Source organism: Cariama cristata, unplaced genomic scaffold (assembly GCF_000690535.1).
Source record: "Cariama cristata isolate BGI_N322 unplaced genomic scaffold, ASM69053v1 scaffold4788, whole genome shotgun sequence".
In the NCBI taxonomy this organism is placed as follows: Eukaryota; Metazoa; Chordata; class Aves; order Cariamiformes; family Cariamidae; genus Cariama; species Cariama cristata.
In genome coordinates, this window is record NW_009631520.1 from 4,981 (window position 1) to 19,766 (window position 14,786).

Consider the following 14,786-nt stretch of genomic DNA (forward strand, 5'->3'; position numbering starts at 1 on the left):
GAATGTGTTTTTACAGTAACTGTGACCCTGACGGCTAAAAAATAATAATAAAAGTAGTTAAAATATAATTTATAAACTTTGCAAGGGCTTTTGCTTCATAAAATTGTATTCATACTGCAATATTAAAAAATTGTGTATATCTAAAGAATATTTTCCAGTAAGGATTTTTTAGTGTTATAAATACTCTGACAACTGTTTTGGGTAATTACAGAATTTTATATAGCAAGTTCTCTATATTGCAAGCCAATTCGCTTGCTGGATAACAATGTCATGTCATTATTACTGTTACTATTTACATTACAGTAACATCTCAAATCCTCAATGAAATTAAGGTATTGCTTTGCAAAGTTACTGCCAAGAACTCCAGAGTAAAAGAGTGTCTAGGGACGCTGTCACTTAATGGTATCTCCTACCACAGACCCCAAATTCCCTATTGCAATAAAAAGCGTATATGTGACAATCGGTGATAAAACCTGGCAGAACAAATCATTCCTTGTCATAACAAAAGGCAAACAAAAACCTACGTAAGTCTGGCTAACATAACTGGATTATGTATTTCTAGCCAAAACACCCCATAACTTCATATGCAAGTTGCAGAACTATCACATTTCTCTTATCAAAAGATAATGTTTTTCACTTAGTTTATTAATCATGATTGGTTTATTGTCACAGGAAGGGAATTTGCACTGAGCTGCAGGCAATTTCCCTGGCTGGGGCGCAGACTATGGATGTTTCCTCTCGTCATGGAGTGCAGATTTTTGTTTTGTTTTGTTTTTTAAATCCTGTACTGCTGTTTTCATAAATGCCTGTGTTCCACATGAAAGAAACAGAGCTGTTCATTAAGACATGCAACCAAGAAGAGGATCCTGGCTGTTCCTGCCTAATAGTATCCTGAAGTTTCTGAAGAAATCATGCTTGCAATAACAGTTAATAGAAACTTTTTTTTTTTTAAATTTTAAGAGCATATACTTTAGCAATTCAGTAATTACTATGAGGAGAGCAGGCTCTCCAGGAATCCTTTTTCTACAACTCTTTGTTGCTGAGGGGAAAGATCAGTTCCTCCGACTTGAGTCAGGGTCCTGGCTTTTAGGAGGGCCCAAACCACCCTGAATTATTACCAACACAGCTACATTGCTACCCAAGGCAGCAAGCTAACGGCAAAACAAGCTGAGGGAGGGCAAGGGAGCCTAAGCTAGAAAGATTTCCTTCTTCTCTACAAATTTCCTTCGTGATCTCAGGCCAAGTAAATACAGAGAGCGTCTGCTCCTTCTATATTGATATCCAAAGCAGTTTTAAACTAGCTGCCTTTCATAGAGAGCAAAACCGCTACAGCACAAAGCTGAGCACAAATCAGCTGCCTCAAACCTATTTTCCACCCATCCTTGCATGGAGGGGAGACGGAGCACAAGTGGTGCTGAGGCCTGGGTTGCTAGAGCTGCACTGCCAAACGCATCCCGGGCACAGAACTTACTGCTGGCTCAGGCACAGCTCCCACAAACTCTGATGAGGGATGCTCAAGGAGTCCTAGGTCAGGTAGGCACAACAGCAACAAAAGGCCTTACCCAGGTATGCGTGTCCCTACCAGGGTAGCACTCACCCATCCCCGTCGGCAGGACCTCCATGGCTCTACCACTGCTGCTCCATGCTGCTGGAAGGAAAGCTGCAGTACAGCTCTTTCCCAAGGCTTTGTAGGACACTTTATTTGCCCCTCCAAGCTCTCAGAGAAGAAATTGTGGGAAGGCATTAGAGGATACACAGCACTGCAAGGATTGAATCTGTTTCCTTTCAGTATGAGGTAAAAAAAATTGTGTGAAAGAAGGACTCAGATTCCAGCCGCTGCCTGTAGGGAGACCAGATGGCCAGGTTCAAGGCTTTACTGCTCAGGTGAGAAGGTTTTGTGTGGATAGGAGGGGCAGTGACCAAGGAATTGCTCAATATGATTCAGCTGAGAGAATCTGCCTGACAGTAGCACTTGCTTACTTTTTGCAGTTAAGGGTGTAGGGTACTTAGGTGATGGGGGTCATGAGAAAATATAGAGTAGATGAGAATATGAGCTCCTTTTGCTTTACAAAAAATCCTACTTTTTTAGAAGACTAACTTATTAGTCTTTTTCAGGGGTGCAAGTGCCTGCATATTGCTCAGAGGGAGAGAACCCAGACAGAAGTTGCACACAAATGCATTTTATTGCTCTCTACAAACACAGAGACGCATACATAGTATGCATGTAAGCCATAGGCCTGTCCCAGAAGTGGGAGAAACACTATCCACCATGAATTAAACCGCTCGATACAGACAAAAATCATTATTATAATGAAAATGCTAGAAAAAGAATAGCTTACACCCAAAATGTATAACATTGACAAATCAAGCCTTTTACCTACTACCTTTTCTTTAACATAAAGCAGTAACATACTCTTTCTCTAAATTGAAAAAAGCAGCAAAATAGTAGAAATATTCCACATAGTTTCCTAGCTTCTGTTCATCCATCACACTTTCTATACTAGGACTATGAAAGGGCCATTGGGGAAAAATCCAAAACAAAGCAAAACTCATCTTTGATGCTGTACAAGTTATAAGCAAACAGAGGGGAAATGGATTTTAATCAAATGGTGCATGAACCAAAGGGTAGTAAATTTATCCTCCAGACTGACTGAGCAAACAAGTGTCGCTAGTCAAGCCAGAGCAAAGCTGATGGCTCTTACAAGCAATATTGGAGAAATCTCTCCTACAGCAATTCTTGTCCGTCACAACAGTAACATTTACAAAAAATACCCTCCTTCATTTTGAAGACATTTGCCCCCTGACTGGGCAGCACGCTGTGTAACTGTTGGCAGCAGTGTCTACACAGCCTCAATACCGCTCAACAGAATGCCTGAACTTTTGCCAAAGGATCCCATAAAAGTCAAAAGTATGCCATTCTTTTCACACATAAATAAAATACATGGGGAAATAAAATTCCCTACAGAAGAGAGGATCAGAGCTGGACTATCAGATGCAGTCAGATCCTTCCTCTGGACTGTAAAAGGCAAAGGTCCATGAAGTAAGGACTCCCCTCACTACCAGGGCCTCCAGAGGGTACTGGTGTCTTTCGGAGATGCTTGCTTCAGGGTGCTGGCGTGCCCAGGGGAAAAGGCGACCTCCGTAGCAGCTGACTGGCTCTTCTGGAAGTGGCTTAAAAGTTTGGTCTGTGTTTCAGTTCGGACTTTATGAAGAGAGAGGAAATGGAAAGCTTCTTGCAAACACCTAGAATAGCCCTCTCTGAAGTCAAACTGAGAGCTTTTATGGAAGGATCCTGCAGCTAGAGAAGGGAAGAAAAGAGGGAGGGGGGAGAAAGAATAGTTTAGAGCAATTGTTCATGGCTAGAGATTCATCAAACTGTCACAGATTTGCAGTAAGCTAGAGACTGAAACAAAATTCAGTACTCACCTTTCAGCTGCAGCTGGCTCTGCTGCTTCAGGTAGCTGACAGTCATCTCCAGGATGTCGGCTTTCTCCAGCTTGGAGTTGGGCTGGTGTCTCTGAAACTCCTTCTCCAGGAGCAGTTTCAGCTGCTCGATGCTGCTGTTAATCCGGTCACGACGCATTTTCTCCACTACCGGCTTCCTCAGCTGCAAAAGGCAAAGGAAAAGAGATCTGTTATTAGAAGGATCTTCTCCCTGCCATTTCACAGGACTGTTTGTTGCCAGTCACTGTTCCTAAACGATGTGGACCAGTTTCTCAGCTGGTGTAAACTGTTATGAGGACACCTGAGAGCACGGCACAAAGCTGCCTTGCTGTGCCTGAACTTACTTTGTTTTTCTCCTTTGGTGTCAGCAGATTGTCGGGCTCCATGAAAACCGTGCTGGGAGCCATCTGTCCTGAGAAAGGAAGGAAGGTCTCAGAGTGGAAGTCCAGGAGAAACGTGTTGCTGGACGCTGCCTCTGCCCGTTATTTATACTATACAACGGCACGGAGAGTCTGTGGGTCTCCGGCTCGGTGGTGTTTCCCACACTCTACAGCCAATCAGGGAGACAAGTAGCACAATAGGAGAAGCATCTATTCTTGCATGCTCCATTGCCAGTGAATAGCCTGGGGATAATGACCTTCTCCCAGATGAGCAGGTGGGGAGTGTGTGGTACGTGAAAGGCTGGGATCAGAATTACGTGTCAGAAGCTGGGAAAGAGCTGGCCTTCAGTGGGAAAAGGCTGCTGACTAATGCCGCAGATCAATAGCATTCCAGACGCAGCCTTGGGTTCATATGCGTGGAGGAAGGAGGAGGTCAGCTGCCGGTGGCGGGAAAGAAACGACTGCAGCAAGCTACGGCGTGGGGCTGCGTTCCCTCTCTGGGGACGCACAGAGGCACACGCTTAAGCATGCACAGATGCACACGCACACACGAGCAGTTTCTGGCTTTCTGAGATAAAGAGCAGAATTTCTTTAAATCCACTCCCCTTGTTTTCTCAGTAAGCCAGAGCCTCAGGTGACTGGAACACCAGTTTTGCCCATGTGAAAGAGAAAACAGCTTTTCCAGTTTGGCTTACTGCTAATAAATATATTTAACTGTAAGTACACACAGTTATTGAAAACATTTTCGGTTCTGATCTTTGTTCTGTTCCCTTGGTATCATATGCACCTCCTTAGAATACTCTCAAGGCATGTCACAAGCAATTTTCGTTTCTGTTTTCAAATACCTGCAAGATAAATCTGCAAGGAGAAGGGTCTCAGAGTGTTTTGGGATCAGTTCAATCTCACATGCTGCTTTCTCACTTCCTCCCCAAAGCACATTTTACTCTAATTATTTTCATTTGATCTATGCATGAAGGAAAATTGAGAGCAGAAGAAATTTACATAGCCCATAAACTTATCAGAAATCAAATTCCTGATTCCTCATTATTCTCCACTGGGCCAATTTCTATATTAAGATGCACGGTCTTTGCTCAATAAGTGCCTGCAGCTGGAAGAGTTAATGGTCTTGCTATTTGTAGCCTATAAACACACAGCCAGAGCTTCATGTTGGAAAACTTGAACCAGATCTTCCTGCATTTATCCTGCCTTCTGCCCGTGCAAGTACCGCGTGCTTTTATGAGCTCTAACCTCACATGAGCAGCTGAAGAAGGAAATGGCAGCAGGGTGTTTTCTGCATCTTCTGGACACGCACCCTGGACTGCGTGGAGCAAGGCTGACAGCAATGTTGCCTTGTTCTACTGCTACAAGAAAGGTGAAGCGGGCAGGTAGCAGCGTTAACCACATATCTAGAACCACGCTTTCTGCTCCCAGATTTACTCCAAAAGTGCTATGTGACCTAATCAGTTCAACACACTTCTCTGTGAGCGTCAGTGCTCCCTTCTAGAAGATTCAATATAGGAATAATAATAATCAGATTAATTACTCTCAAGAAATGTTAGGGCTTATGTTTGGGGATCTCTTACTGTAGTTAGTAAATATTGTTTGTCTTTACATTAATATATGTCTATGTGCGTTCATGTATATATTAATATATATGTGTGTGGTCACGCATGTCTTTTAATGTGAATACACATACATACACACACACGGACACATTTCTCTCTCCCTCTGCAACTCATTATTCGTAAGACCAGGTAAGGTTTAAATGACCCCTTCCAGGATCCGCTTCTCCATCCCTATTGTACTGCTCTTGAATAGGCTCCCTTCTTTTCGTACAGAGCAGCAGCTGTTGAGCCCTGAGTCTTTTATGTCAAGTTGTGGGAAAGCTTTTGTGACACCATTTCACATGTTCTCCTCAAAGCTTGTGGATTATCTTTGAGCCCATGTAATGCCACCTCTGAAACCAGTCTTTCGCTCTGTGCATCCCTCTTGGGGAGATTCTCTGAAACAGAAACTCCTGAGTAGTGACTCATTTCTTGAGTTCGTTAATCAAGCACATGAAGAAGAAATGTGCCAATCCCGTGATCAGCAGGCTCCACTAGCAATTTTGCTAGAGACAGTTTCTGTTTTCCAGATTAACTCACTAATAAGCAGCTATAAGAACAGCAATAATTTCCCCTTCCAGTACAAGTCACATAAATAGGCACTCCAGTTTTAGTCCAACAAAGCTGTTTCAAGTATGTCAGATGCCTTTCCTGCCATTACCCACAGTACACCACAAGAAACTAAGCCCACTTCTCGGCAATCTATGCATTATTGTATTCCTGCATCATAGGACTTTTATTTTGGGGGAGGACAAATTAACTTTCCGTGATAACACTGTAGAGGAGCAGATGTGTGACTTGAGTGACTTGGTCTGCCTTTGGCTTTCTTCTGTCACATTTGCTGGCTCTGGCTGTTCCTGGGATGGATCTGAAGATGTGAGGGAGAGAGGTAAGAGCCCAGAGTGGCTGTTGCTGCCTGGGCTGGGGCAGCTGGCTGCAGCCCCTCAGCCCATCCCGGTCGAGCCGAATGCATTGCCACCCATGTCTGCCACTGCTGATTCCACCTGGGATCTCTACAGCTGGATTTTAGACATTATTTCTCTACTCAGCACCCAGGGGATTACGAAGTTAACTCCATGGGAACAGTCATGCTAGCCTGAACCACCTCACTCTTCTTGGTCTTGGTAGAAATTTTGCTTAATTCACTATTACAAAATTTAGCTTAAGTTAAAAGAGAATAAAAACCTCTATCTCCTTTCTTGCTCCAAGAAAGTAACTTCCATATACAGAATCACAGAATCACGGAATCGATTTGGTTGGAAGAGACCTCCGGGATCATCAAGTCCAACCTTTGCCCTAACACACCCATGTCAGCCAGACCATGGCACTAAGTGCCACCTCCAGGCTTTTCTTAAACCCCTCCAGGGATGGTGACTCCACCACCTCCCTGGGCAGCCCATTCCAATGCCTTCTTGAAGGAATGAATTGTATGGGATAAAAATACTTGATTTTTTTTCCAGGATCCCAAGCATCAAGTTTTGTTCCATGTCTGTTTACTGTATGCACTTGAGATGCGATTGACCTTTTTCTCTCCTGCTGTTTAGTAATTACACGGTTAGACATTGTGGCTGTAACCCAACCCTCCAGACTCCTTGCCTTGAACTCTGCCACTGACTCAGTGGAGCGCGAGTCCGAGAGCAGGTGAGGGCACACCATGCTCCGTGACTTGCTCCACGTGGATGTGGCTAGCCCCTTGATGCCTGTACCCTCAGTTTAGCACCTGCGTGCTGCTTTCAGAGCAATGTGAGCTCAGGTTCCTTACAAAAAAAAACATCGTCCGGCAAAGGCAGTATCAGCTTTCCTAGCAGGGATTCCAGAAGAGCTCCACTGCCCCACATTTGCCCAGTCCAAAGCCAAATGGAAAGGAGTAGGAGACAGTTGTGCCAACACTTTGCCTGATCGCACTGCAGTAGTGGTTGTGCACTTGGCACAGCCAAGGGGTCAGCGCTCAAAATTCCTTCTCCGTTAGGATCCAAATTGACCCAAAGCCTGCTACTGAGCAGGCTGAATACTAAATAATCTTCTGTGGCCTTGAGAAATTCATTTAACTATAGAGGCTGGAGGCCCTACATATTTAGAACATGTGATAATAAAATTTACAATATTCAATGTATTATTTTCAGGTGAATGTAGCAAAATCTCCCCCAGATGGTAAATCCACTGAGGTTCCTACTTCCTCACTCTGTGTCACACATGAGTTTTAAAGCATCTGAAACAGAACCATATATTTAAAATAGCTTTTTATTTTCTCTTTGATTTCACAGTCTGTGAGGGGAAAAATTAGGTAATTACTGACCATCTTGGAAGAGTTACTTAACTTAGATGCTCAGTTACCCAAAATAAATGCTCTGCTTCTGCTTTGGTTGGAAATCCTAAAGAAAAGCGGTAACAAAAATTCCTCCCTATTATAAAGTTGGCAGAGTCAGTGGACTTTACACTAAGGATAATGAATTCTGAATTGCACACCTTCTGCCTATGCCTCCAAACATACACGATATTGCACAGAAAACTTATTAGGATCCCGAGATACTGGATCTGGATAACATGTTTGAAATATGGCGTTAGCAATAGCCTTGCCCCAGAATCTCTGCCAGATGTTAGCTCTTTTAAAAGACTTTAAGGTGCTGCTGCTTTCCCAAGTCTTGAGGGATGCTCATCACTCCCATTGCTTCTCTCCCGATATGTGCTGCCCAGATGGCCTTTTGGGAGCAGGGTTTCCCACTGAACACAATGCAGAGGCAAGCACCGTTGCTAATGTGGTTTGTAGTCAGGCACACTTCCTTTGTGACGGGAAAGAATATAGCTAAGAAATGGTGTGGGAAACTCAGAAGTGCACAAACTTCCATAGCCTTATGGTAGTAAGTTGTTTAGAAAGCTAAAACACTTGGGAGCAGGGACGGAGCAATGCTTCTGAATCGAGAACGGGAAAGACAGCAAAATGTAGGAGACTCAATTAGTGTGGAGTCCTGCAGACTGTCCTGAGATGAAAAATAAAATAGGTCCAAGCCTAAGGGCCTTGGGTCCTCGCTGAAGTCAACAGAAACTTTGGCCTCCATGAAGAGTGAAGTGGGCTGCTAGATTTGGCCTGCAGCTTTTGTACCGCCAGAAGTATTTCCTGATCTCTGGTAAACTGGTGTAAATACAAATTACCTCCACACCTACAGTGGAATTTAACAAAATCCTAATCAGCAAAATTTGAGCCTGAATTTTCACCTGCCAATTATCAATACCAGAATCTGGTCTAATTTTTCCCATTTCTTTCATCGAAGCAACACAGAATAGTTTAGAAGTGTTAATGAAGAGAAAAGCTTCCCCATCATATTACTGGTACAAAATCTGACCTAATTTTCTTAAAAGCCAAGCCCAGCTCCTGTAGCTCTATATGGGTCATACAAAAGTATCATGATACCCTCACGGTCCATAGGAGTCATCTTTTTCCCTTTGCATTGTGCAGCAAAGAGGTGCAAAAATCCCATTGCAAAACTCCAGCGATGGCTGCCTGAACGGGTCCGGCACTGGTTGTGTTGCAAAGCTTGGTATTTCCAAGTTTGCTCGAGGAAAGCACACTCACTGACACACGGAGCCAGGGAATCGGTGCCCTGCTGTACCATTACGGATGATGCGCTGCAACGGTTGCCGTCGTATTTGGGCAGGCCAGCCTTTGATAATAAGATTAGCAAGACAGAGGTACTGAGCAAACTGGGGTATGGGCACTCTGACTGTCAAGTGACACCTGGTAGCAGAGTCTCTTGGTATCTGTCAGTGACTCCATGGAGAGTCCAAGCAAAAAAACCACATTATTCTTCTGGGCAAAGCGGAACCGAGGCGATGCCTCACCTACAGCAGAGGACCTCCAAGCTGGCAGGAGGAGATCGGTTCTGTTATTTAAACTCCATATTTAAATTACAGCCAACAGCAATTCAGATTAATGTGCCAGGGCAATTAAGGATTGGAGGAGCTTCCGTATCTGTTTGCAACAGTTTGCATAAGCTTACGAGCAGCTTGACTAATATCAAGGGTCTGTGTTTCCTGGGACATATTAAAAAAGTCTGGGGAATTAAAGAGGCAAACAGAGTATGTGGCTCAGAAGTCTTAGTGTGGGCCAAAAACACCTCTGCCACCTTCAGTGGGACAATTTTCTTTGGACCTATTGATGGATGAGCAGGATTCTGCTCCTGCAGCTCCTTTCCCTGTCATTTCCTCCCGTCCCTTCCTCGCTCTGCTGCTCGGCAGTCCCTTGTTTGAGTCGGGTGCAATTTCTGTTTGTCTGCATAGCTTCCTTCACTTTTTTTCCTTTTCCTCTGGGTTTATTTTCCCTTCATGCGGTTTTTATAATCTGATTTTTCGTTCTGTCACTCTTTTCCCGCTCTGTCTCTCACAGGCAGATGTGGTTTGAGGACAGGAGTGTCTTACAGACCCGCAGACTGTGTGAGTTTGGAGTTCCTTCCAGTTTCCCACACTGCTCTCCTATTCACTGCATTCAGGCAGAGGATAAAGGAAGTGTGCCATGCTACAAGCTGAATTAGAAATGGTGTTTGACTTCCCTTTGTATTTCGCAGAAACCTTGCTCTGGGCAGACCATCTGCATAGCACTCGCTGTGGAGAAAACCATTGATCAAGGCCTGTCAGCCCAGCTGGGGGAACTTGGGAAAGTAATTCCTTGTGCCACTTCAGTTCTTTAGGGCTTAACATCTGGCTGGAGGGGGAGTCGACAGTTGATGTTTTAACAGTCTTGCTTCCTTTCAAGTTTGGGATGCTGGTTTGATCCCCGATAAGCCTTTCTGAAATCCTGATTTTAATAACATGGAAAGCATCCAGAAGACTAGGAATAATGCACTGGCTTTGCATTTTCAAAGTGCTTTACAAATACCAGCTAATGAATTCTCAGCAACCTCCTCTGTGAGATAACGATGTATTATTGGCAATGTTTTATAAAGGAAGAAAAATGAAACAGACAGGAGAAACCCAAAATTTCAATATTTCAAATAACCTACTGGTTGCAGTGCTTCTATTGCCAAATGGCTATTTGAGACAGCTGGTTTACAAAGATGCTCAGCACTCACTTTTGTTTTTATTAGCTTTGGCATCTCTGAAAAGGGGCCAACTCCCTCTCTTGTGGGAGAATTTGGATTACGGGCCTGGACCACACTTGCAGTCATGCACCACCAAGATAAGCAGATGCAAAAGCTCTCCTTTGTACTCAAGTTCAGTAGTGGTTTGTGCAAATGTTCTTTAGTACAATTTGTTTAAGCCCATGAAATGGCTGAAAAGGAAGATGCACTCCAGTCCTTGAACAGGAAATACTTAATGATCTATTCAACAGAAAATAACTTGATCTCTCTAGAAAGTAAACTAAGTTTTAATTTGTTTATTCATGCTCCTGAAGACCTACCAAAACCTCAATCTTATGCTGCAGCTGTCCTCAGTTCTTGTGCGGATCTGTCTGTCAGCACCATCTAATTTTGATCAGCTGCCTCCCAGCGGTTACGGTTATTCTGGGCTTGGAGCTCCTTGGAGAAGAAGATGCAGAGTGCCCTGAATTACATGAACTCTCTGAGTTTATAAGGGAATTTCAGGCCCTAGACACTTGGCCTGGATAAAACCAGTGACTTAGAAAAGAGAAAGGAGCCATACTGCTTTAGTTAACAAGTCCAGTGCTGTCCGCAGATACAGCGTTGGGTGCTGATCATTGGTCGTATGCAAAAGGTGTCTGCACAGTCTCCTGACGGCAGCTGCTGGAGACTTCGTGCCAGATTCCCAGTACCTAGTGCTGCAGGTGATTGTAGGGCACGGCTTGTACCACCAGCTACACTGGAAATGTTCTGGGGGTCCTAATCCTATTCTCTTTAGAGTCTGGCTCTGTTTCTTGCACTAGATTCCCCTGATCCTGTTATCTGACAACATGTCTTGCCCTGTGGCATGGTGATGAAGGCATCCAACTCTGCCTTGTATGCCTTGTGAGGACCACGGTCTGTAAGTTCTCAGGTGTGCCCCTCTGCTAGTCCTTTGCCTGGCTCAGAAATAGGTTATCTAGCTTCCGAAAAACATGCTTGCCTGCAAGGCAGGTGCCTGCTTTTATCAGACATGATCTCTTCATTCTACTGCCAGCTGAAGATGGCAAATAGGTTCCTCAGTCCTCAAAAATCCACCTGCCTGGCAGGGTGGGACCTGACACTGAGCCCCAAGACACTTTCACCAGACACACATCCATTGTGCTCTGCAGTGCGGTGACTGACAGCATGAGAAAGTGGATTCTGGTAGGAGCTTACATCCCAAAACTCAGGCTGAGCTCAAGGGAAGGGGAGAAATTCACTGGGGCATAAGGGAGAATCAGCTTCAGGTTGCAAACTTGTTCCCAAAGTAGGGAACAATCAAATGAGGCTCAGGGGATGCCAGGGAAGTCTGTGGCTATTATCTCCCCTCTCCACCGCTGCCCTAGCTAGAGGTGAGTGATTAAATATCTGGCACATGCAGACAGGATTAATTGCTGCTCTCCTAAGGGGAGTGGTGACTGCCCTCCTATCTGGCACGAACACACCATTCCCATCTTGGCAATGACAGCAAATGGTTGTTGGGGCCAGACCTCAGGAACCACACCCCCAATTCTCAACCTGCTCCTCTGAAATATTCTCTCTGCAGGATACCTTCTCCTTGCCAAAAAGTTTGGCAGCACTATTTGGTAAGTCTTGTGATTTTTATCATGAGACTCATAATAGTTATGGCCTTCAGTAAGACTTCACGTCCAAGCCTCATGATTCTATAAAGAGAGAAAATTAATGATATTGATCCATGCAAAGTCTAAATGCTCAAATAATCAAAAAGTAAAAACAACAAAAAAAATCCATCAAAATCCTTTTATTTTTATTAAAAACATCAAAATGTTTTTGTTAAATCCCTCTGACTTTCAGTCTTTTTCTTGGTTAAGCCCAAATTTTGACATTTGAAAGGCTGGCAGTAATGCCAGATCCTCAGAGATGCTAAGTCCATTGTAAGAACCGAATACCACCATCGTCCAAAAAATCCCACCCTAAACAATGAAGGAAGTGCATGAACTCAGCAGCTTCTGTGTTTCCTCCCTCCACTCCGTTATTAGTGACAGGCTGTTCTTCTTCCTTGGCCAGAGCTGAGTAGGTCTGACTGAGGGGGTCTGCGTCTTTCAGAGGACTTTTGGGGAGCGTGTGCTCCCGCTGCAGTCGGCAGCATCTGGGGTGCTTTACAGCAAAACTCAAAATTGCCTGGTAGCATGTTTGAGAGAGCGGCTGGGTCTCAGCCCTGCTGCTGAGAGGGGGAATAGTTACGTTACTGAGATTACGACTAATTTAGCACTGACTGGCCCGACTATAGAGCAAGGTGGACCCAAGTCCCCTGGAAAGGATAGGATATATTCTGTGGTTGTTTTATATGGGTTTTTGAAAGAGGAGGGTGGTAAACACATAACATGGTGGCTCGCAAAGCCTGCTCCCAGGGCAATGTGTTCCTTTGAGACATAATTGATTCCTGCCATCAGGCACCAGCCTGCTCTCCCCCAGGGTCAGCGCTTTCCCACATCCAACCCCATTATCCCACAGACCATGCCTTTTGTACAACACACTCCAGCTATTCATGTGCAAAGCAGCTGTAATCCCCAGACCTTTCAGAGTCAATATACCAGGAAATAATAAATCCCTCTTGTGCACTCTTGAATATGCTGAGAGGTGACTTGTGGGAATTTCAGCTGGGCAGAAAAAATAAAAAATTCTCCTTAATTTTTAATTATTTGTAACACTCATTGTAGAAAGACTATGTCATTGGTGCATGACTATTTCAGGGTCACCCACACAAGCAGCTATAGAAATTGCTTTTGCCTCTAACAACCCTGGAAATGCAGATCAAATTGTCTCATATGTTTCTTAATGATCAAAGTCCCCTTTCCTTCACCTGGGAATGGCAGTATATTAAGCATTCCGGATCTACAGAAAAACTAATTAAAGAAGGTTAAACCTGTGAAGAATGTACTTTACGGTAACAAAAGACCCCTTTTTGCCAGGGTTCTAATGTCTAAAGGAGATAATGCCATGCTAATGACATTTAATGGAATATTTTATACAATAGGTCTAATAACAACATAACCTTTTCCCCTGAAGGAGGCAGATTTCACTACACTTCCACTCCGTTGGTTCACGCAGCAGAATTATGTTTGGCTTTTGAGAGCGAAAGAAGGCAATCTTGAATAGCAAGTTCTGCAGGATAATTTCTTTATATATTTTGCCTCCCGCGCCAAACAATTTTTTAAACTGTTTCCTGTGGAGAATGTAATATCACTGAAACACCCTGAGCAGAACACGGCAGGCAGGGTTAGGTGCACCTGGGGGGCTGGGAGAAGGGATCTTCATCTGTAACACCAAAGTAAGCAGTGGCTTACAAGTTAAAAACTCTCAGAGCATCAATAGGGTTCACCTCAAATAGGCAGTACCCCGTCTTTTCAAGCCTTATCCAAGCAACCTCTACACAGCAAGTCATAAGAGTATGCGGATGGTGAAGGGATGGGGTAATACTGCAGGGATTTTTGGTGTTCAAATCCAGGAATCTTAAACATTAGAACACATCCACTCAGCAATAGTAAGGTATGAGTGTGGCAAAACATACAGACCCAATAGTTTCATCAAGTATTCAAAGACAATAATTTCCACGCAGATGTGTCAGCACAGGTCTAACTGGGACCCTGGTAGGGGTTCTCGTTGCTACTGACTTCCTCAGTGATGCTGCCACTAGCACGTTACCTGCGAAAGTGAGATCAGAGCTAGCTCGATCCTGAAAAGCCTTCCCTTTTACCTGTGTAAATAACCCTCCCCAGAAACGCTAACCACAAGCTGGTCTGGGGAAGAGACAAAAGCCGACTGGAGATCGGACTGCACACAGGACAGACCCTGCAATGCCCTGCTCTCCAGGCAGCTGTGATGACAAAGGGGTGTCCCAGGGAAGAAGCATCTCTGCCAGGCTCTCAACAGATGGGGAGAAAAAAAACCAACTCCTCTGCAAGACAGTGAGGAGAGGCCACCCTTAGAGCTTCCACTGCAGAGGAGCTCTGTGCTCCTTCTCCACTTCGTTCTCCCAGGCGCTCAGCAGTATCCCCAAGCAGTGCCAGCAAAGCACGAGAGTCCCTTCAGCCCTGTCCCTACCTCCCACCACAGACACAGGCTCATCTCCTGATTCCAAGAGGGCTCTGTGAAAGCATTTACCAGCACCACTCCCATTTCCCAGAAGAACAAACTGAGGCACGGTGAAGCAAACCAGCAGTCCCCAGGACAGCCAGTGCTGCAGCTGAGCTCCATATTCGTGCTGGCCCCCCCGGTGTGTGGAACAGACTCTCTTCCCCCCT

General features: G+C 44.6%; 1 protein-coding gene across 1 annotated transcript; it reads right to left on the reverse strand.

Moving 5' to 3' along the window:
- Positions 1–3,056: 3,056 nt before the first annotated feature.
- LOC104166138 (transcription factor HES-5-like) lies at positions 3,057–3,851 on the reverse strand. The gene is made up of 3 exons (XM_009705971.1): positions 3,789–3,851; positions 3,427–3,607; positions 3,057–3,298 (listed from the first exon to the last, which is right to left on the reverse strand). Exons 1-3 carry the CDS (start codon positions 3,849–3,851, stop codon positions 3,057–3,059), a joined length of 486 nt encoding a protein of 161 aa, XP_009704273.1.
- Positions 3,852–14,786: the final 10,935 nt, after the last annotated feature.

Excerpts from the sequence above, each read along its gene's own strand:
- LOC104166138 (XM_009705971.1), bottom strand. The coding sequence starts at position 3,851 with ATGGCTCCCAGCACGGTTTTCATGGAGCCCGACAATCTGCTGACACCA. Across the intron at positions 3,608-3,788 it reads CACCAAAGGAGAAAAACAAA|CTGAGGAAGCCGGTAGTGGA; the intron begins GTAAGTTCAGGC and ends TGCCTTTTGCAG. Across the intron at positions 3,299-3,426 it reads GAGCCAGCTGCAGCTGAAAG|CTGCAGGATCCTTCCATAAA; the intron begins GTGAGTACTGAA and ends TCCCTTCTCTAG.